The sequence below is a fragment of the Raphanus sativus genome, chromosome 6 (genome assembly GCF_000801105.2).
Source record: "Raphanus sativus cultivar WK10039 chromosome 6, ASM80110v3, whole genome shotgun sequence".
NCBI lineage: Eukaryota > Viridiplantae > Streptophyta > Magnoliopsida > Brassicales > Brassicaceae > Raphanus > Raphanus sativus.
The window spans coordinates 24,324,692-24,344,612 of NC_079516.1; the positions used below are offsets into that span (position 1 = coordinate 24,324,692).

The following is a 19,921-nucleotide window of genomic DNA, read 5'->3' on the forward strand; positions in this document are numbered from 1 at the left end:
AAAACCTCTATAAAATAATACTCCCTCCGTTTCATATTAAGTGTCGTTTTAGAGAATTTTTTTCGTTGCAAAATTAGTGTCGTTTTAGAGTTTCAATGCAAAATTTATTAACTTTATTCTCTATTCTATTTTTCTATTGGTTGAATTGTATCGGTAATGATGTTTTTATATTGAAAATATGCAAAATTAAATGCTTTCTTAATCCATGTGCACAAGTCTAAAACGACACTTATAACGAAATAGAGGGAGTATAATTTTATAGTCTCAAATTATTTTTTTGGTTCAATTAGTATATCGATAAATTAATAATCTCTATAAATTAATAAAAAATTATAGTTTTGGTGTAGCCCCAACATTACTAATTTATAGAAGTTTCATTGTAGTAACAAAAATATATAGATATATAGATATATTTAGAGATTATTACTGCGGGATTGATGGCGGTGCAATTGGTTACCACTAGAAAATGGAAAATTGGTTAGAAGATAGTAAAAATAAAAAAAAACAATGAAAATTTCAAATATAATATTTCTTTTTAGGGTGTTTAAAAATAAATGTATTTACAAAAAAACAGAATGTAATTTTGAAAAATAAATTTTGTTTTCAGGTTTTTTTCCAAACTTCAGTTCTGAAGAGAATTTTGAGATTTTTTTTTTTTACAAATTGAAATTATATTATAAACCCAATGGCAAGAAATGGGCCAGAACCCATCAAACATCCAACTATAACACAGGTCCAAAAACGACCTCTTGATAACAACAAAAAAAAATTGGCCCAAAGCCCACTACACCAAACTAGGGCATCCGTCTCTCTCGGATTCCCTTCAGACGGCGCCACAACTTGTCTTCTCCGGAGGGCACGGTCGGAACGAACCACCGTCGCCAAGCCTCGGAGCCAGACACGCCTCTGATTTGCTTCAGTCCTCGCCATACATAGAGAACGACACCCACCCACTTCGCTAGATCCGAAACACCGGAGATCGTCATCGAGACACACTCGAGATCTCACCGCAATCGGCTTCTACTTCATCACGACCGCTTCGTTCACCGGAGAGTATCCATCGTCGACGCGAGATCTTCTCCGGAGACAGAAGCCAAACCCCACGAGCTTGTCACCAGTTGAAAAGATACAGGAGCATAACATAGCCTCCTTCAGACCACAACCTAGATCCGATTGTTCCCCTTCGATGGCAAGGAACAACAACGGAGAAACTGTAGCCGACCGTCCACCAAGAAGGTCGGTGCGACGACGGACGCAAGAAATTTACCCTCAATTCTAAAGGAAAAACTAAAAACAAAAGAAACCAGAGGAAAAGTAGACAGACTGAAACGATTGCCGGACCGACGGTGGCTGTGGAAGCCCACGCCATCGGCCGGAGCTTTTGAAACCGGCGGAGCTTTCTCTCTTTTTCTTTCTCTTTGAGGAGAATTTTGAGATTAAAATCAGAAAAAAAAATTGGAGGAAAAGAAAAAGAATGAAAATATGAACTGTATGTTTGACTCTATGGTGGTGAGTGTGAAAAGTAAAGTACATTTACACTCGAAAGGAAGGAACCAAAACTTTTCTCTCTCTAGAGAAACCGTCCTCACTTTCACTGTCTGCAACTTACACTAGCTTTCTTGTCTGAGAATCTCTCCCCTTCCATTTTTTCTCTCTCAAGATGCCGATCAACAAAGACCCATCGACACCTCCGCCTGTCATCGGTAAAATCGGTCCTTACACCGTCTTCATGACTCCTCCGGCGACTCCAAAACCACCTGAATCTCCTTCCGCCGTCTCTCAGAAGCCCAACCTTCCACCGCCGGTTCTTCCACCGCCTCAGCAGTTTAAATCGGTGGCTTCCTCTGCACCGGACGGCTCTGTTTTGGGGTTCTTCAAAAACGCCGCCACAAAGGTTCAAAATGGTAAGCATACGAGATAAAATCTCGGATCTTGCCTTTCCTTTTCTTGAGGATGGATGAATAGATCGATCTAAAGATTCTATATTTGTGAGGTCATTGGAAAGTATCAATGTGGAGAGTCTTGCTTATGTGATTTGGTCCTAAAAAAAGCAATTAAAAGACTGTAAACTTTTGACATTCTTGGTTGGTACAGCACATTCAAGTGTGGATGATCATTTGGTGAGATGGTTTGGCTTAAACCAATCTAAGTACCAGTGGGCTTTGGACGAGTATTACGAAGGCAAAGGATCTGTAAGTGCTCCTTTCATTCTTTCCTTTCGATTCTTGATGTGTTTAGTTTCATGAATCTTTATGTGTACTAGTTTTTATCCATATTGGATTACATTATGTTTAATGTAGTACGCTTTGTAGCGAAGCTAGTTTCATGTTTCTTTACTCTTTACTTCTTGTCTTGCTTCTAAGCTAATGAACACAACAGTGGAAGGCACAAAGCATAGCCGCACCCAATGGTGAATATAAAATATGGCGATTGGTAGTCAGAAGTGTCATTTAATTGGTTTTGGACTTACTCTAAATCTAATGAACACATAAATTGTGAATATAAAAACTGTTATTCAAAAGTGTCACTGATTGGTTTTGGGCTTACTAGACATTGATTGGTTGCATGTGTTCGAACAATATTAGGTTCACCCCCGGGATGAACTTCTTAAATTCACCACAACTCTATTAGCCAATCAAATCGTCACATAGGATTAATGACAAAAAATATTAAATACATTTTTTAAAAGTCAAAAAATCTTTTAAATATTAATTTAACAAAATTAATACCGTAAATTGAATTCTAAATCCAAACCGTAACCCTAAACCCAAACTCTATACCCTAAACCCAAATCCTAAGCCCTAAACCCAAACCCTATACCCTAAACTCTAGACTCTATACCCTAAAATAAAATTCTATATTCTACACCCAAACACTAAACCCAAACCATATACCCTAAAATCAAATTATATACCCTAAAACCAAGCTCTAAACCCTAAACCCAAACCCTTGGGTTTAGAATTTACAGTTTAGATTTAGAATTTAACGTTTGATTTTAGGATATAGAATTTGGGTTTAGGGCTTAGGGTTTGGGTTTAGGGTTACGGTTTGGATTTAGGGTTTAGTTTACGGTATAAATTTTGTTAAAATTGACATTTAAAAGATTTTTTGACTTTTTTAAAATGTATTTAATATTTTTTGTCATTAATCCTACGTGAAGATTTGATTGGTTAATAGAGGTGAGGTGAATTTAAGAAGTTTACCCGATGATGAACCTAAGTATTGTTCCATGTGTTCCCCAAAAGCATATTGTGTTGTGTGGTCAACATTCATCTTTATCTTCTTTTGCACATAAATTTCAGGAAATGAAGAGCGTTAAAGCAAATGAGATGCCTGGGAAAGTACAAAGCGCATAAGCAACCATATAAATCCACTTCCTCTCCCTTTGGCCAGTCTCCAAAACTTAATTTTCTGGGAGAGTTAAGAAATGAAAAGCTTGAGTGTTGATGAAAGTTTTCTTCAGGTGATCAGTCATTGAATCCATTTAACCTTAGAGATCTGTTTTGCTATGTTTGAGAGGCTATGTAGCTCTTTGTAGTCTTTATTAAACAAATCTCCAAAGGAAAATGGAGTTGCAGTGATCATTTGGTTTGTTGTTATTTTAATCACATTATTTTATTTTAAATCTTATCATATATGTCATGTCTCAATTTAAAACAATCAATTTTTTTTCCCCACCAAAGTAAGCTATATAGTGATTAGGAGGTCAGCCGACCCGGGTCAAATTATAGTGTTATGTTTTTTCTTTTTTGAAACACTAATGTTATGTGTTTTTTTCTTAAACTAAAACCGGTAATAGAAACATAAACAGACAAATTGTCAACCAAAAAGGACACACAATATGAAGCAAAAACATCAGAAACAAAGTAGTTTGGATAGAAGTTCTATGTTATTGTCTTAAGAATAAGAAACAAAAAAAACTGAGCAGGCTTTTATTAGAAACATCATTGTGCACTCAGTCTTCCTCCTCTGACTCTTCAAGTCAATTCACAAATGGCTCAAGGCTCTTCACAAATGTTATGTTCGTTGATTGTGTATGTTTTCATTTTATTTCATGAAATAAAAGTCCAAATTTACATTTTGATTTTATATGCATCTAGGCTCTAGCCATCTACTAACATCTACAGTAATGTGTTTATTCGAAAAATAGAAGCTAGTTTTCTAGGATTTCCTGATTATTCAAGATTAATTTTGTAAATATTTATGAAAAACTTATTAGGTTAAGTAAGACCATTATAAAAAGCCCAGCTGTAAGCATTACCCAACTGGTCCTGGCGACTTTCGGACAATAGCCCAATGCTTACAACAACTTGTTTTTTCTTTGTCAGCACAACTTGGTTAGTATTCAAAACTCACATTTTCCGATTAAATTAAAAATCGAAAGAAAAAACACAGAGCAAGGGTTTAGGGCTTTTAAAAACAACCAAATTTTCGAGTCTGCCGTCTTCTTCTTCTTCTTGTAAACCCTCAACCTCCGCCTCTCCGACAACTCCAGGAACCATGATTCGCGGCGGTAGAAGCTACGCGACATCACCTCCCTCCTTCTCCAACGACGCAAAGAAGCTTCTCGTCTGCACAGGCAACACCGTCTCCGTTTTCAGCGCCGCCACTGGCTTACAGGTTTACCAACTTTGTTCTCCCAAAGTCTCTTCCTTTCCGACTAGTTTACTCAAAAAAGGTTTCATCTTTTGTTGTTTTAGATTACTTCTCTTGAAGGTCACACAGCTCTAGTCACGACTCTCATCGTTGTTCCTGCTTCAAACCCTGCTCAGAAGATCCTCTGTTATTGCTGGACTGCGTCTCTTGACGGTACGATTCGTCACTGGGACTTCTCAGGAGCTGAGCTTTTGAAAACCATTGATGCCCAACTTCCCATTTACTCTATGGTTAGTCTTAAAGTTTATTACTTTGGCTTTGATAATCTTTGTGTGATATAAAGTTGATTACTTTTTTTTTTGATTCTAGGTCATTCCTTCTCTATTGAGTGAGCCTCAACAAAGTGACTCTAGTAAGTTAGTTGCTTATGTTTCTGTTGAGGATACTAGTCTGGTTAGAGAAGGTTCCACTGAGTTGCGTGGACACATTCGGAGGTTTAACCTTGCTAAAGACCGTCTTCCTCGTGGAGATACCTTGAAAGAGGTCAGCTTTATTGGACTTATATTATCTCATTGTTTTGTCTTTGTGTTGGATTATTGAGTTGAAAAATCATCTTCTTGTGTAGACGGAAGAGCCAAAGTCTATAGTTATCAGTCCCTCTGGAGAGTTTTTCGGAATCCGCCACAAGTGCAAGATCCATGTGTGGGATGTTCCTTCTGGAGGGTCGAGGAACGCAGTTTCCAAGAAGATGACGTTGCATCACACTAAGGCTATCAATGCTTTTGCGTTTCATCCCACGGAGAGGATTATAGCTGCTGGGGATGTGACTGGAAGAGTGTTGATTTGGAGAGGGTTTGGTAATAGAAAACTTGCATTGGGTAGTCAAAAGAAGAATGCTAGATCAATGGCTGATTTGGATAACCCTGGGGTGAGAGATGGGGATGATGCTGAGTCTTGCACTACTTGGCATTGGCACTCTGCTGAAGTTAATGTCCTTAACTTCTCTTCAGATGGAGCTTATTTGTATTCAGGTGAGGCTGAGTTATTAAGCAGATTTGCTGTTTTGAAGGGCTATGGACTGAGTTCTTACTCTGTGTTGCTTCTGTTTTTCTTACTCTCTTCTCTAGGGGGAAGGGAAGGGGTGCTTGTCGTTTGGCAGCTAGACACTGGGAAGAAGAAGTTTTTACCAAGGATAGGGTCTCCCTTGTTGTACTTCATCTGGTCTCCAGAACCAACTCTTTCTTCTGTAAGTCGAAGCTTGCTGTTTCAATCTGATCTTAATTCATAACCTGCTGGAAGAAATGTTTTACTGATAGCAAGAGCTGCAGGTGGTTTGTGCAGACAACCAGATCCATTTGCTTAAAATGCCTTCCATGGAGATCTCAAGGACCATTTCTGGAATCAAGGTTCGTTTTAGAAACCATTCAATTAAGCACCTGCTCGCCTTGTAAAGATTTTCACAACTGGTTAAACTGGAAGCTAGTAACCATTCAATTGGTTGTTCTTTTTTATTTGGCATTTACTTCAATTTGTGTTTTTGTTTTTTCAGCCTCCCCCATCACTGCCTAAGATGTATGAAGGCTTGTCTAGTACTGTTGCTTTTGATAGATCTTCTGGCATTGCTGCTTTGTGCACAGAGAATTATTGTGTTCAGCTATACAATCTCCTTAATGACCGGGGGATTTCAGAGGTTCTTATCTTCTTTTCCACTTTGTCTGTCCATAAATTATCTCTAAGTTGGTATGCGATTGTTGTAATTGTAAACCAATGCTTTTGCAGGTTCAAGTTTGTGAGAGAAACCATCAACCAGGCGATGAAGTCACAGTAAGTACACCTCCTTTCTGTTTTATATTTAAAAGGTTATCATCGTTTAGTTGACTAATTTGGGAATATGGTAACAGGTTGTGGTGACAGCGGTTGCTCTCTCCCTTGATGGGTCAGCGATGAGTACAACTGAAGTGAAACTTCCGGAAGATGGCATAGGAGGCTTAGTGTCCCTTAAGTTTTGGGAGTCTGAACCAGACAACAAAACTTTCACCTTATCCACAATCGTATACGAACCTCACAAGTAAATTAACTTAACCCTCTGCTAATGTTTAAAGCTTTAGTTTTCATCATTACTTAGTTTTCTTGTCAGTAATCATCTCTTGTGAACTTTCTCCTTCTGTGTATCTTACAGGGATGCTGGTGTCTCAGCCATTGCCTTCCACCCTACCCGTTCCATGGCTGTTAGTACATCGTTTGGTGGTGACTTCAAGGTAGTTCTAAAACTGATTCTACATTACATCTCTTAGTGTATCTCTTAAAAAATTATTATTGACATCACTTTTTGTCGTTTCAGATTTGGGTTTGCAAGGACAAGGACAAGGACTCTAGCTGGATATGCCATGCAGTTGGCTCTTACAAGTAAATAGCTTTTCTGTGCATCAAGAAACTTAAAAATTCTTGCAAATGTTTTGTTTTGCCTTAGGCTGTAACTAATTCTCTTACATTTGAATATCTTTCAGGAAGAAGCCAATGACTGCTGCTGCTTTCTCTGGAGATGGCACTGTTCTGGCTGTTGCAGCTGAGAATGTCATTACTCTTTGGAATCCGGACAAGAACATTCTCCTCTCTGTTTTAGGAGCGACTCTTACGGTAAAAGAACTGTACACCTTTCCAATCAAAAATGTTAAGAGCCTTTCTCATAAAGACTGATATTTAAATCTTTCTCACGTATTCCACAGCCAATCACAAAGCTCTGTTTCGCTGGGAAGTCTGAGTTCCTTGTTGCTGCATCTAATTTTCCAAAACCTGAACTATCTGTTTGGAACACATCAAAGCTATCTTTATCATGGTCATATGGATTACGCATTGAAGGTAAACATTGTAACATTATCTTTAAAACCATTTCTTGAAAGTTCTTGCTGTGTTGTGACCATATGTTTTCTTCTCGCTCTGCAGCTATCACTTCCACAGTGGATTCATCCACTTTTGCTGTCTTGGCTTTGGTCCCAAAAACTTTTAAAAAGAGTAAATCTAAGAAGAATGTCTTCCGCGGTAGAGATGGTGCCATTCTCTTGTTTAACGGATCAGACCCTAAGCCTGTATCTATATGGACCGTGATGAAGGTATGCCACCACGAATATTTTTAAAACTGTAATGGAGAGATTGAGTGAAACCATGTCTAAATTGCAGGCTCAGGGAGGATCAATCTCGTTTCTTGAAGGAGACGACAAGTCTCAGCTTCGTCTTGCGTATGTAAATGGAAGCCATGAGTATGTTGTTTTCGATCCCAATAGTGATGAGACACACGAGCGTAGTGCTATTGATTACGAGGGTCTTGTTGGTGACGAAGAGACAGGTAAACTCAAAAACATATCAAGAAACAAACTCTCTTTTGAACCCTTTTTTTATTAATCAGAGTATGTTCTCAACATTTTAGGAGATTTTGGATACACATCGCTGTACGGACAGTTGCCTGACTATGACAAGAAGAGAAAGGAGGATACTGAGTCGTTGGCGACACCGTTTATATCGTCAGAGAGACCGTGGGAAACGATATTCAGCGGTTCAACACTAAACTTCCCGCCTCTTCAGAAGTTATGTGGTGACTTCTTTGAGTCACTAATGGAGAAAAGTAACTCTGTTGTGGAGTGAGAGAGACTTTACACAAACTTAGCCACAAAAAGAAAAAGGTTTTGTAAGGTTTTAGGATACAAACTGAACTCATTTTGCAGTCGACTTTGGTGAGCAGTCTGTTTTCCCTTTTCTTAGTGCAATTAATATTTAAAGTTTGATATAAATCAAAACAAAATTTCTATATTTCACTAATTATTGTTTTATTACAAGTTATGGAAGTTATTATAGTAACGATTCTATGATTATATGTTTTATGTGGAAAAAATAGATGTGAAAGTTCTATTTACATAAAACTTAGTCATTTCCTATTAATTTATATTAGCTGATAGAAAAAATCATATTCATATTTTAGACATTTTTAGTATAAAACCATTAATAAATCTTTAATTAGATTGTGATAATGTAGCTCCCAAAAAAAATGTATCACTTGACTGTACATATATATGGTTTTATAGTTTGGTCTTGGCTCAACATGTTGCACCCAAGTTTGAGAGAGTTTCACTTGGTTGGAATCAAAATCAACTTGGTTTTGTGTGTTGAACCATGAACCACATACCAAATGGAATAGAGAAGGAACAAAAACTATTTGGGGCCCTTTTAGATTCTCAGTGATTTGTTAAAACGAGTCGGGTGTTCCTAATTTTAACCCCACCAAAACGAAACTATATATTCCAAATATTCCAACAAACATCTTGCATTATTAAGTTGGCAATACAAAAATAATGAATTTATGGTTTGAGGCCTATCTATTGTCTATAGTTTTTTTTTTGGGTGGTCCGACATGTTGAGCTAATTATCTTATAGTTTATTGGCCATAGGGACACTTAATTTTAATGTCCACACTAGATTTTGATCCGCACGTTCGTGCGGGTATTTATATTTATTTTTATTTCAAAATAGTTACGGTATTTGTTTTTATAATTAGTATATATATATTTTAATGTTTACTGTATAACTAATTATGTATTATTATATTTTTAAATGTATCGTGAGAAGGTTTGTTGGTCGATATTGACCAATGCTTATGATATAGAAAATGTTTGTTTGTCGATATTGTCCAAATGATTCAATATATAATAATAATTGGAATTATTTATGAAAAAGTATTCAAATTATAAAAGTTGTTTTCTTTAGTTTTTATGCTCACTTTGTAATCCAAAGAATAACGAACTAATAATATGTCCTAGTTGAATTTCCATTGACTGAATATATGATAATTATATGGTTTATATTTTCCATAAAAAGTTAAAAATTTATAGTAGAATAGTGTATGATAAGAAGATGCCATTGTATTTTTGGTGTGATTCCAAATTTATAAGATTTCGTATTGCTTAAAGAAATGGGTGATGAGTGGTTAAGGCTTTTAATTAATTCTGGTTTTAGTAATGTGATTGAATTGACCTTTGTTTGGTTATTTATTACTACGTACAGTTTGGTTAGTTATATAAATTATATTTAAATGGTTTGATTTAAGTGTTAAACATGGTTTAAATTAGTGACATAGACTTGTAATATTTAAAGAATATTGAGGGCGAATTTCAGTTTGTATTATATAATTATTACTCCATCTGTACCATTTTAAGTGGTGTTTAAAGATTTTTATTTTGTTTCATAATAAGTGATGTTTTCACTATTATAGATAATATTTATTGCAATTTAAAATTTGTAACCAATTAAAAAATGCTGTAATTTTATAGTGATAATGTAGCTCCCAAAAAAATGTATCACTTGACTGTACATATATATGGTTTTATAGTTTGGTCTTGGCTCAACATGTTGCACCCAAGTTTGAGAGAGTTTCACTTGGTTGGAATCAAAATCAACTTGGTTTTGTGTGTTGAACCATGAACCACATACCAAATGGAATAGAGAAGGAACAAAAACTATTTGGGGCCCTTTTAGATTCTCAGTGATTTGTTAAAACGAGTCGGGTGTTCCTAATTTTAACCCCACCAAAACGAAACTATATATTCCAAATATTCCAACAAACATCTTGCATTATTAAGTTGGCAATACAAAAATAATGAATTTATGGTTTGAGGCCTATCTATTGTCTATAGTTTTTTTTTTGGGTGGTCCGACATGTTGAGCTAATTATCTTATAGTTTATTGGCCATAGGGACACTTAATTTTAATGTCCATGTGAGGTTTGGTCAAGCCCATCGGACTTGTTCAACGGCTGGGCCGAGTTGCACAAGTTACGCGTGGACAACCTATGGGCCTAATCGATAAAGCCCATTAGGTTAAGTGCTGACAATACAAAGAAGGAGAGATCACGACAGGGATCTCTAAGCCAAGCTTGTGGGAGGCACGAGCCTCAAGCATCCAGGAAGGCTTCCATGGCGTCTCTTAGAGAGATGGAGTAAGCTAGAGATGATTTGTTGTTCTAAGTTTAGCTCTTAGCCATGTACTTTTGTATTATCTCTTTATACTCTCTAGGGTTTGCATACCCAGGAACAGAGAGAGAGTTATGATCTTGTAAACCATATCAGAGGTGTTTTCCGATACTTCATAGTGGATGTTGTGGATCCTGGATCCACCCCAGATGTAGTGTGCTGCGGCCGCGACCTGGGTGAAAAAATTCTTGAGTCATGAACAAGGATTGAATCAATGGGAAAGATCAAAGGGACCAGGGGATTGTACGAATCCTACAACAAAGTTCTTGTTAGAGTTGTGATTGACTCTACAAGTGGTATCAGAAGAACCACGAATTCCGCAACAAGTGGTATCAGAGCATAGGCTCATTAATTCATGGAGTCCACGTCTCTAGGAGGAGAGACATATGAAGCTGGTGGTCACGTGGTGTTACCCTAATCAGAGTAGTACACCGAGATCAAGATCAGGTGAAAGAGATTTTTGGTTTACAAGAGGAAGAAGGAAAACTGTTCGACGTTCTTCGCTGCAGTTGCACAAGTTTACGGAGGAAAGATTCACAAGTCAGTTGAATCGGTTGAGATGATTTCGAGTTTATGAGATCAGGGTTTCTCTACAATTCTCCAGGGGTGCAAGAATCTGCTACTATGTGAGAAGGGTTTCAGGTTACTCACAAGTCGAGATGGTGGCAGGCTGTTAGCATAAGAAACAGAGGTTTCAGAGCTGTCTTCTATCTGTAGTCACAAGGAGTGTGTGACAGTCACAAGGCGTGTGTGACTATATGCATTGGAGTTTCAGATTTCTTCATATTCTGCAAGTTATTGGAGTTGAGAGCATAGTGGAGCACAAGGGGTTTTTCGCACTGGTGTTTTGTATGGGATTATATGAAGATTCAGTGAGGGATTTCACGGTGTTCTTGGGTTATCTCTACATGGTATATCAGTCGCAGGTGGTGTGTTAATCTATGGGGTTATTTCAGCTCGGTATCTCATGGAATTCTTGGAACTAGGGGACGCCTTAAAACCTTGAATGATATGAGTATTTCATGGCTGTTCAGATGGTATTCTTTAGTCAGCGTGAAGAGTGTGCATAAGGGTTTGAATGAAATCGGCTGATGCAGGGTTTGTCTACGTGTGATCATGAGAGTCTACAGTTGGGTAGAGGTTCAGAGAACAAGATACTACAAGGCTGCTATTTTCAGAGGGAATGCAGTGTGGTTTTCTAAGCAGATATGTGTTTGGCGTAACACATAGTTTTCTGCTGGGATGAATCTACGAGAACGAGAGGTACTTGTTCAAGGCAAAGTTCGGCTGAACAGGTGGCGGTGTCAAATCGAGATTGATTCAGGATAGAAACAAGTATGTTTCAGGTTTTCTGCATGGGATTCAGTAGTAGTTTGTTTTGGCTTCTCAGGCATATGAGGGGAAACAAATGGGTCTACAAGGTTTCACGGTTGCAGAGGTAATGATTTGTTTGAGCAGAGGTTGAGCAGAGATTCTTTGCGTCGAAAGTCTTCTTAGCAGGTTGAGCTAAGCGGTGGGTTCTGTTGGCAACAGCAGCGGTTCAGAGAGATGTTCAAGATAAGGTGTTCATTCAGGTTATAACAAAAGAAATTCTCAGGATGGGGAGTTTGGTGTCTACATGCTATTGAGGTTGGTTAGGATTGAGTCAAAGAGCTTCTGGTTTGAGGCAGTGGCGATTCAGGTTCTGCAAGAGCTTCAAGTTAGCATCGACATCAGATAGAAATTCTGGAGAAGAAGAATCAGTAGATTTGTAGTCACAATCACATGATTATTTCAAGAGTGACAAACCAGGGATGATGCTGAAAGATAGGCATTGTCAAGGAAAGAAGCAGATGGCGTTTGTTTTGTGGTAGACAAAACGATGTCAGAGACAGAGGAAGAAACGTTCACAGTGGAAGATCCTAATGCACGTGATGGTTTCAGGTCTATGAAATCATGATGAGAGACTTGCAAGGGATGCAGCGGTTGTTTGCAAGAAAGGGAAGACTCGCGCAAGCTGCAACATAACAACTGCACAGGTTGGCGTGTTCGTGATCAGAGTGTTGGAGATTGATTTGAGTCGTCTGGGATGGAGGATATCTCAAGGGAATACAAACTCACATTAAGTCAAAGCTAGGCTTAAAGGAGAAAGAATCAAAGGTCATCAATCTCACAGGGACTGAAGGTTTTCAGAGATCACAACGAATGCAGGATGTATTTGCGAAAGATGATCAACGGATCTTGCAGCTGCACAGGTTGGTTGTCGTGTGACAACAATGTGACGAAACAGAGGTGATTCTGTTTTGGGTCAGTACAAGTCAGGCTCGTGGGTGCATGAGAGGAAAGGTTTTCTGGCTGGTAAAAGAAAGCCAGAGAAGTCACCAAGTCAGTGTGACATGAATATGTTGTACCTCCACGAAGAAGAAACTAGAGTATGGGATAAGTGTGTAAAAGCCTACACAAGGGTATGTTGGAGCAAATGGCTATTTGTGGTAACAACATGCAGAAGCTTTAGTGAGGTCGTGTGAGTGACGGGGAAAACCTAAAGATAAAAAGGTGATTCAAGGTCAGACTTAGCTTGAAGATTCTGGTCAAAGGCAGAGGAAAATGCGCAGGCGGAATCGGGTTGAACAGGTTGTTACGACTGGTTGTAATCCTGAGGATAAAGGGTATGAGACAACAGTCATCAACACTTGTTCAAGAAGCAGAAGTCGCTACCACAGCTAGGAGAAGCGTGTGTGAGTTATACCTTAGAGGAATCGTCATGAATATCTGAGTTGGCAATTCCAGATGAATAGACTCAGAGGAGAAGTAAAGGACGCCGGTTTTGGTGTCATGACCACAGTGGTCAAGGTGGAGCTATCGGATAAGAATTGAAGCTCAAAGGCAAAAGGAGAAATTTGCAGACTTGACCAGGTCGGAACTTCATGCTTGAACAGGTTATGGTTCGAGTATAGTTACAGCCAGAGAAACTCGTCATGAGACCCGAGTTTGACACATGAGAAGCTGTAAGGGAATATCTCAGGAGCATCACAGTAGATGATGAAAGATATGTTCAAAGGCCGACAGGAACATTGAACAGTTGCAGAAACTTTGTTACAGAGACATGGTACTTCTAAAGGGTTATTTGATTCAGGTGGAGCCACTGAGATTATATAAGGATTGATGCATCAAGGGTATATATAATCTGACTCCAGGTGGAGTGAGTGATTGGTTTAGAAGATGTCTTGATTGGTTCAGCTGAAAGGTAGAAGTTTCGGATTAGCAACTTTGTCAGCTCAAGGGAGTAAGAGCTGAAGGGGAAAGGTTATATCCATGATAAGGGGCTTGTGGATATGTTCAGAATGTCAAGGCCAGGAGTGTCAGGATCAGTTAACAAGTACAAGACGCATCATCAGAAGATTTGTAAGAGGAGTCTTACATAAGGGAATTTGTAGGCGAGACAAGTAAATCGGCATATGTATCAGGAATACACTGCAGTGAGGTTGATACAGAGGACCACGAAATCTGAGCCGAGTATGATGCAAGAGGAAACATGGTGAAGTGCTTGGTTAAACTGAAGGGAAGTAAGTATCAAGAGATACTGAAATATTGAGCAGTGAAGATGAAGAATGGTGAGATGAAGCAAAGTAAGAAACTGTTAGAAGACATTGCAGGGATTGCAGGGAAGTGTCTTACAGTTTGCAGGGATTGCAGGGAAGTGTCTTACAATTTGTCCATCTCAGGAAGAGAAAGACTTGTTCTCCACAAGTAGGTTCATCTTAAGCTCAAGTCATGGAACTGAAAGAAGCTTCATGAAAGTCTAAATGCAAGGAAAAGCCGATTGCATTTAAGGGAACATAACAAGTGTAGTTCTGGATATATGGTTGCATCATTGAAGAGAGGAAGTTTCCTCAAGGAAGTCCATTGGCTAATGGCAGGTTCAATGACTAACAGGCGTGTTCAAGTCGTTGATGGTGATGCACAAGTTTCGGTGTTGGATACATCTCAGTACAAGAAGGGTATTGAGGAAAAGAATTCACAGCTGAGTAAAGGAGAGATATCAGGCATTCTAGATAGATATCACATGCAGCTAGTGAGGAGAGCCAAGGCGTATCATGGATTGGATGGTATAAGGCTCAGTTCATTTAACTAGCAGTGGGGTCTAAATCTGTTAGTGGGGTTCTGTTGTTGCAGAACAGGTTGATCAGATGGTGGAGCAAAGATGTTTGTGTCGAAAGTCTTCCTAATCAGGTGATGTTAGGCGGCGTGTCCTGCTTGTGCAGCGGTACAAAGTGATGCTCAAGTGCAGTCTGTTCAAGAACATCAAGGGTAAGTCAAAGACTGTTTCAGAGATATGGAGCATGAGTGACTTCAAGGGTTTGCGGTTGATTCAAGGAGGATTATGTGGTAGCAATGTTTGTTAACAACATAAAGGGTAAACCAAGGTTGTGTCGAAAGTCTGTCCAGCAGTGATGATTGGATGGCGGGTCCTGTTCAGAGTAACAGCGGTACAAAACGTGTTCAAGGCTGGAGTGTTTTAAACAAGTAGAGAATCAGAGGTTGTTTCAGGTTTGAAGCATATATGGTTCGAAGGTAGCTGCACATAATCCAGGTAATTTTGGTTCAAGGCTCAGTGTACATGAGTGGAATCGAATGGCCAAGGAGAAAATCAACTTGCAGAAAGATGTTCAGGTGTCTGTTCAAGCACTTGAACAGGTTCGTGATTTTGACAACAAGGTTGTGTTGTTGATAAGTTCACGAGGGAAACAAGATATGAAGTAGCACAACGTCAATGAGGAGTTGAGCTTGACACTTGGAATGTAGCAGCTGGGTTAGCAACTCAAGACAATGGATGAAGGTGATGGAAATTCAGAATGGCAATGGGATTGTCACATACCCTTCATCAAGCATGATGTCTATTTTCATTGATGGGGCTAAGTGGATTTACGTGTTTAATCTACTTAAGCAGTTGTGGTGTATAAGGGTAAGCTTATGCAGGTTTCAAGAAGATCATGAGAGGACTTCAAGCTTGGCTCAAGATGGAGCTAAGAAAAGTGAGAAGAGAAAAGAGAAGAAATGGAGATGCAGAGGATGAGCAGATTTGCTCAAGTTTCAAGAGGTGTCGAGCACAAAGGAAGGGTTATGGACTTGGACCAAACAGGTGGAGATTTGTGAGGTTGGTCAAGCCCATCGGACTTGTTCAACGGCTGGGCCGAGTTGCACAAGTTACGCGTGGACAACCTATGGGCCTAATCGATAAAGCCCATTAGGTTAAGTTCTGACAATACAAAGAAGGAGAGATCACGACAGGGATCTCTAAGCCAAGCTTCTGGGAGGCACGAGCCTCAAGCATCCAGGAAGGCTTCCATGGCGTCTCTTAGAGAGATGGAGTAAGCTAGAGATGATTTGTTGTTCTAAGCTTAGCTCTTAGCCATGTACTCTTGTATTATCTCTTTATACTCTCTAGGGTTTGCATACCCAGGAACAGAGAGAGAATTATGATCTTGTAAACCACATCGGAGATGTTTTCCGATACTTCATAGTGGATGTTGTGGATCCTGGATCCACCCCAGATGTAGTATGCTGCGGCCGCGAACTGGGTGAAAAAATTCTTGAGTCATGAACAAGGATTGAATCAATGGGAAAGATCAAAGGGACCAGGGGATTGTACGAATCCTACAACAAAGTTCTTGTTAGAGTTGTGATTGACTCTACAAGTGGTATCAGAAGAACCACGAATTCCGCAACAGTCCACATGCTAGGAGGAAAATAGTTTGTAAGGTTTGTGTTAGATATTGGATAAGCTTTCTATTTTTGAGAAGATTAAATATCATAGTTTATTTCTTCATATATAAACACAATATTTATCTAAAATTAAATTGGAAGGTTGAAAAAATGAGTGGCTGCCCGCATGGCTGTTATCAAGTAGTAGGTTAGGTCTAGGAATGTGTTACAACACTTTTTGGGAAGAAACAAAGTTACATCTATATCGGACTGGATTTGGGCTTCAGTATTATGCAATTAACATGGTTATAACATGTGATTCGGCTATTTTGTGATATTAGTTAGAAGTGTTAAAAACAAGTGATGTTAGTTAGAAATTTTTCTAAACTTGGATTAAATAGTATGATAGTCAGTCTAACATGTAAGTGTGTTCTTTCTGAAGATAACCGGATCAGCTAATAAGATTATAAAAAGGAATGGCTAGCTAATTTTGTAGAGAAAGTTTACTAATCACATAAGATGATAAATGATGAAGTTAGACATGCACATATAAATCAAGGTCTGAAAACCAAAAAAAGAAAAAGAAAAAACTGAACCTGAAACTAAATTGATGTTCAAACATATCTGAGTGATTTCTAATCTTCCTTGAAAAATCAAAATCAAACCGAAATCAAACCAAAAACAAAATGTGTATCCAAATATTTATAACATAATTTACATACCTAAGAATATCAGTTATATTTTAAATTAACAATTTTTTTAAAAAATATTACTTATTAACCAAACTATCTGAAAAATAGATTACCGAAATATTTTTTATCCGAAATTTTTAAAATTATCTGAAAAAGTCAAATTATTCAAATATTATTATCCAAAATATTTAAATGTATTTCAATTATCGGATGTTTTATCCAAAAATCTGAAAATTGACTTTTTATTCGAATTATCAAAAAAATAAAATCGAACTGAAACAGAATAAGATCCAATTTTTTTTTTTGTAGAATATTAACCGATTTCTAAAATTGTTACTTAAACTGAACCAAGAACCGACCAAATTTCATAAATAAATGAGCAGTTCATATATGTTTTCTAACTGTTTATATATCCTTAGAAATGAAACTGGAAATATCAAACTATAACAAAACCAAAAACCGAGTGCCCAAACTTAGATAAAAAAGATATTAAGATAAGTTTTTGCAGATCATCGTTAAATAACAAGAAAAATATATTAAAAGACTTTATGTCACATCGGTTCGTAAGTTTGTCAAAATTTGTATACGTATTGAGCTGGTCTCAAACTTTAAAAGGCAATAAAATAAGAAAAAAACTATTAAATATATTATTCTAAAATATTAGCTTAGCTTTTATTTTTTTTTTCTTTTTAAAAACAGCAATCGTAATTGGGGGTTGATATGTATGGATGCATGTTTTATGTAATTATACGTTTTTCAATAATAATTTTATCAAACGTTTTGTATAATTTTTTTTTGTTTTCTTTGATAAACAAATGTTTTGTAGTTAAATATTTTTAAAAGTAGTCTTTTTTAAACATCTGGTAAATAACTAACATAACAAAATTCGTTTTTGATAAAGAAAAAGGGTGTGGATAACATAACAAAATTCTATATGGAATTTTTTTGCACTCCTAGTTAAATAATTCAAATTGCATTTTGCTTTCGAGGAGTATAAGATATTTTAAATTCTTGAAATTGTCTCTCAATACATATAACTATAAAGTTTTTGATATACATATATATAATTGTATAGCTACAATGATAGGTATAATTTATAAACTTACAAACTGTTCCTTCGGGGACATCTACAAACGTCATATTATATACTTCCTTTGTGCTGTGAATTGTTGAGTCTCTAGCCTTTTGGTGGAACAAAGCTAAACTACTTGATTTTCGACCTTGTCAGACCTTTGTGTTTTTCGGTGGCAAAAATAATTGATGTCATGTTGCTGGTATTAACGCAGTTGTGGACTTGGAAACTGTACATTCAGTCACCGGCTAAGGTGAAGCTGACACTAATACTAACAAATAAATATATTACATTAAACTAACAGATCTTATCCAAGTGTACCTTTTGTAACACTCAAGTTCAGCTCAGTCACGATGATTTGAAATATCAAATGTGTATTGTTATATCATTATAAATGCATCGTAAATTTTAAATAAATGTAGAGTGACACTACGATAATTGTCTGTCCTGTACACCTGGCATGGTCACCCACCAAACAAGTATCCACACTTAACTTATTTAACATCATTGTATTGATCCAAGAATGCATCATCATTATGATTAAGAACATATTATGTAAATACAATGAATAATGTTTTTGGTTTAAGATCAAATCACCGATCATCAAATGGAATCCGAGGGCTTTGATGCTCAATTGGTGAATTCCATGATCTCGAAGATTCTTTGATAAAATATTGACTTTAATTTGGTTGGACAATCTTATTTACAGATTTTTTAAACCTTTTATTTAAGGATATTGCATCTCATAATGTACAGATAAAATTCAAAAACCAAAGATTTACAGATATATAAAACTATGGTTATTTAATTACTAGAAATGCACAAATAAACTTGTTTTACAATAAGTAGAACTCACTTAAAACTATAGTTTGAATATTGTTCCCACAATAATTATTGTTTGTTTGAAGAACTTACATTCTTTATTTCACTTTTCCTTTACAATACAAGAGTCATCTTAATAAAATGTTTTTGAGGAGTGTAAACTATAGTTTTACAATAATTGCTTCATATTGTTGAAAAATTGAGTAACTAGCAAAATTTTAACATAATTATTCTTCTATCCTGGCAATCCAGATCATAAATCCATCTTCGTTTATGTTTTTCTTTTTTTTGGCAAAACGGAATAAAAAAAGTTGAATGCAGATGTTTTAATCAATCGTTGTTGTGAAATGTTGAGGCTGTAAATTGTAATGGCTGCTTTTCAAACCGCCTTTGGCTTCTCTCCTTCTAAATATTGTGTAGAGCTGATCGAGAAGCATACTTTATAAAGAACTATGTAATCTCTTATAATCTGAATAATATAGACTATATTTTCCAATTTCGACGCACATTGAAGAGTTCCTTCACTAACGTAGTTCAGATTTTAGAACAGTAACTACAAGAAAGAAAAAAAATCTTCTCTTGTTTCCAATTTCCATCATAGTTTTTAGCACAAAACATAATAAATGTTAGTGTTTGTATTCTAACACGTCGTTCTATACCATCATAGTTTTTAGCACAAAACACAATAAATGCTAGTTTTAGATGGTTGTAGATTGCAATCTACGTACGTCGATATTTAGGGATAACATATGGATAGACATTTTTGTACTTGTACCATTTTTTTTTTCAGTAACATACTTTTTTATAATATTTATTTTTACAAAAAAAGTTACTCTTTTTTTAGACTGCACCACTCATCTAATCTTCGTGTGAGAGGTTTGACCCACGGATGAACCCTCTCTCATATTCAAATGGGTCGTAAACATGGATCCATATCCGCGTGACCACATATGAAACTAATAATCTCGCATTAGAAAAGAGTTGAACTCTGGCCTAGACCAACAAAGTACTCTTCTTCTAGTGGAGATCACTAGACC

General features: G+C 37.0%; 2 protein-coding genes across 2 annotated transcripts; both read left to right on the forward strand.

The window, feature by feature from the left end:
• The first annotated feature begins 1,516 nt into the window (after positions 1 to 1,516).
• Positions 1,517 to 3,637, forward strand: LOC130496262 (formin-like protein 4). Its single transcript, XM_056988205.1, has 3 exons — positions 1,517 to 1,904; positions 2,095 to 2,192; positions 3,303 to 3,637. Exons 1-3 carry the CDS (start codon positions 1,661 to 1,663, stop codon positions 3,354 to 3,356), a joined length of 396 nt encoding a protein of 131 aa, XP_056844185.1. The 5' UTR covers positions 1,517 to 1,660; the 3' UTR covers positions 3,357 to 3,637.
• A 725-nt stretch (positions 3,638 to 4,362) lies between these two features.
• Positions 4,363 to 8,459, forward strand: LOC108836356 (uncharacterized). The gene is made up of 16 exons (XM_056989480.1): positions 4,363 to 4,620; positions 4,701 to 4,886; positions 4,966 to 5,139; positions 5,222 to 5,627; positions 5,724 to 5,842; positions 5,925 to 6,002; positions 6,146 to 6,286; positions 6,376 to 6,420; positions 6,498 to 6,664; positions 6,776 to 6,854; positions 6,938 to 7,002; positions 7,104 to 7,233; positions 7,323 to 7,455; positions 7,540 to 7,706; positions 7,774 to 7,939; positions 8,021 to 8,459. Exons 1-16 carry the CDS (start codon positions 4,501 to 4,503, stop codon positions 8,233 to 8,235), a joined length of 2,391 nt encoding a protein of 796 aa, XP_056845460.1. The 5' UTR covers positions 4,363 to 4,500; the 3' UTR covers positions 8,236 to 8,459.
• Positions 8,460 to 19,921: the final 11,462 nt, after the last annotated feature.

What these genes read in the sequence shown, in the direction of transcription:
- LOC108836356 (XM_056989480.1), top strand. Translation starts at nt 4,501, where the DNA reads ATGATTCGCGGCGGTAGAAGCTACGCGACATCACCTCCCTCCTTCTCC. An exon ending in AACTTCCCATTTACTCTATG is followed by an intron (nt 4,887 to 4,965) that starts GTTAGTCTTAAA and finishes TTTTGATTCTAG; the next exon opens with GTCATTCCTTCTCTATTGAG. An exon ending in CATGCAGTTGGCTCTTACAA is followed by an intron (nt 7,003 to 7,103) that starts GTAAATAGCTTT and finishes AATATCTTTCAG; the next exon opens with GAAGAAGCCAATGACTGCTG.
- LOC130496262 (XM_056988205.1), top strand. Translation starts at nt 1,661, where the DNA reads ATGCCGATCAACAAAGACCCATCGACACCTCCGCCTGTCATCGGTAAA. An exon ending in CGCCACAAAGGTTCAAAATG is followed by an intron (nt 1,905 to 2,094) that starts GTAAGCATACGA and finishes TGGTTGGTACAG; the next exon opens with CACATTCAAGTGTGGATGAT. An exon ending in ATTACGAAGGCAAAGGATCT is followed by an intron (nt 2,193 to 3,302) that starts GTAAGTGCTCCT and finishes CATAAATTTCAG; the next exon opens with GAAATGAAGAGCGTTAAAGC.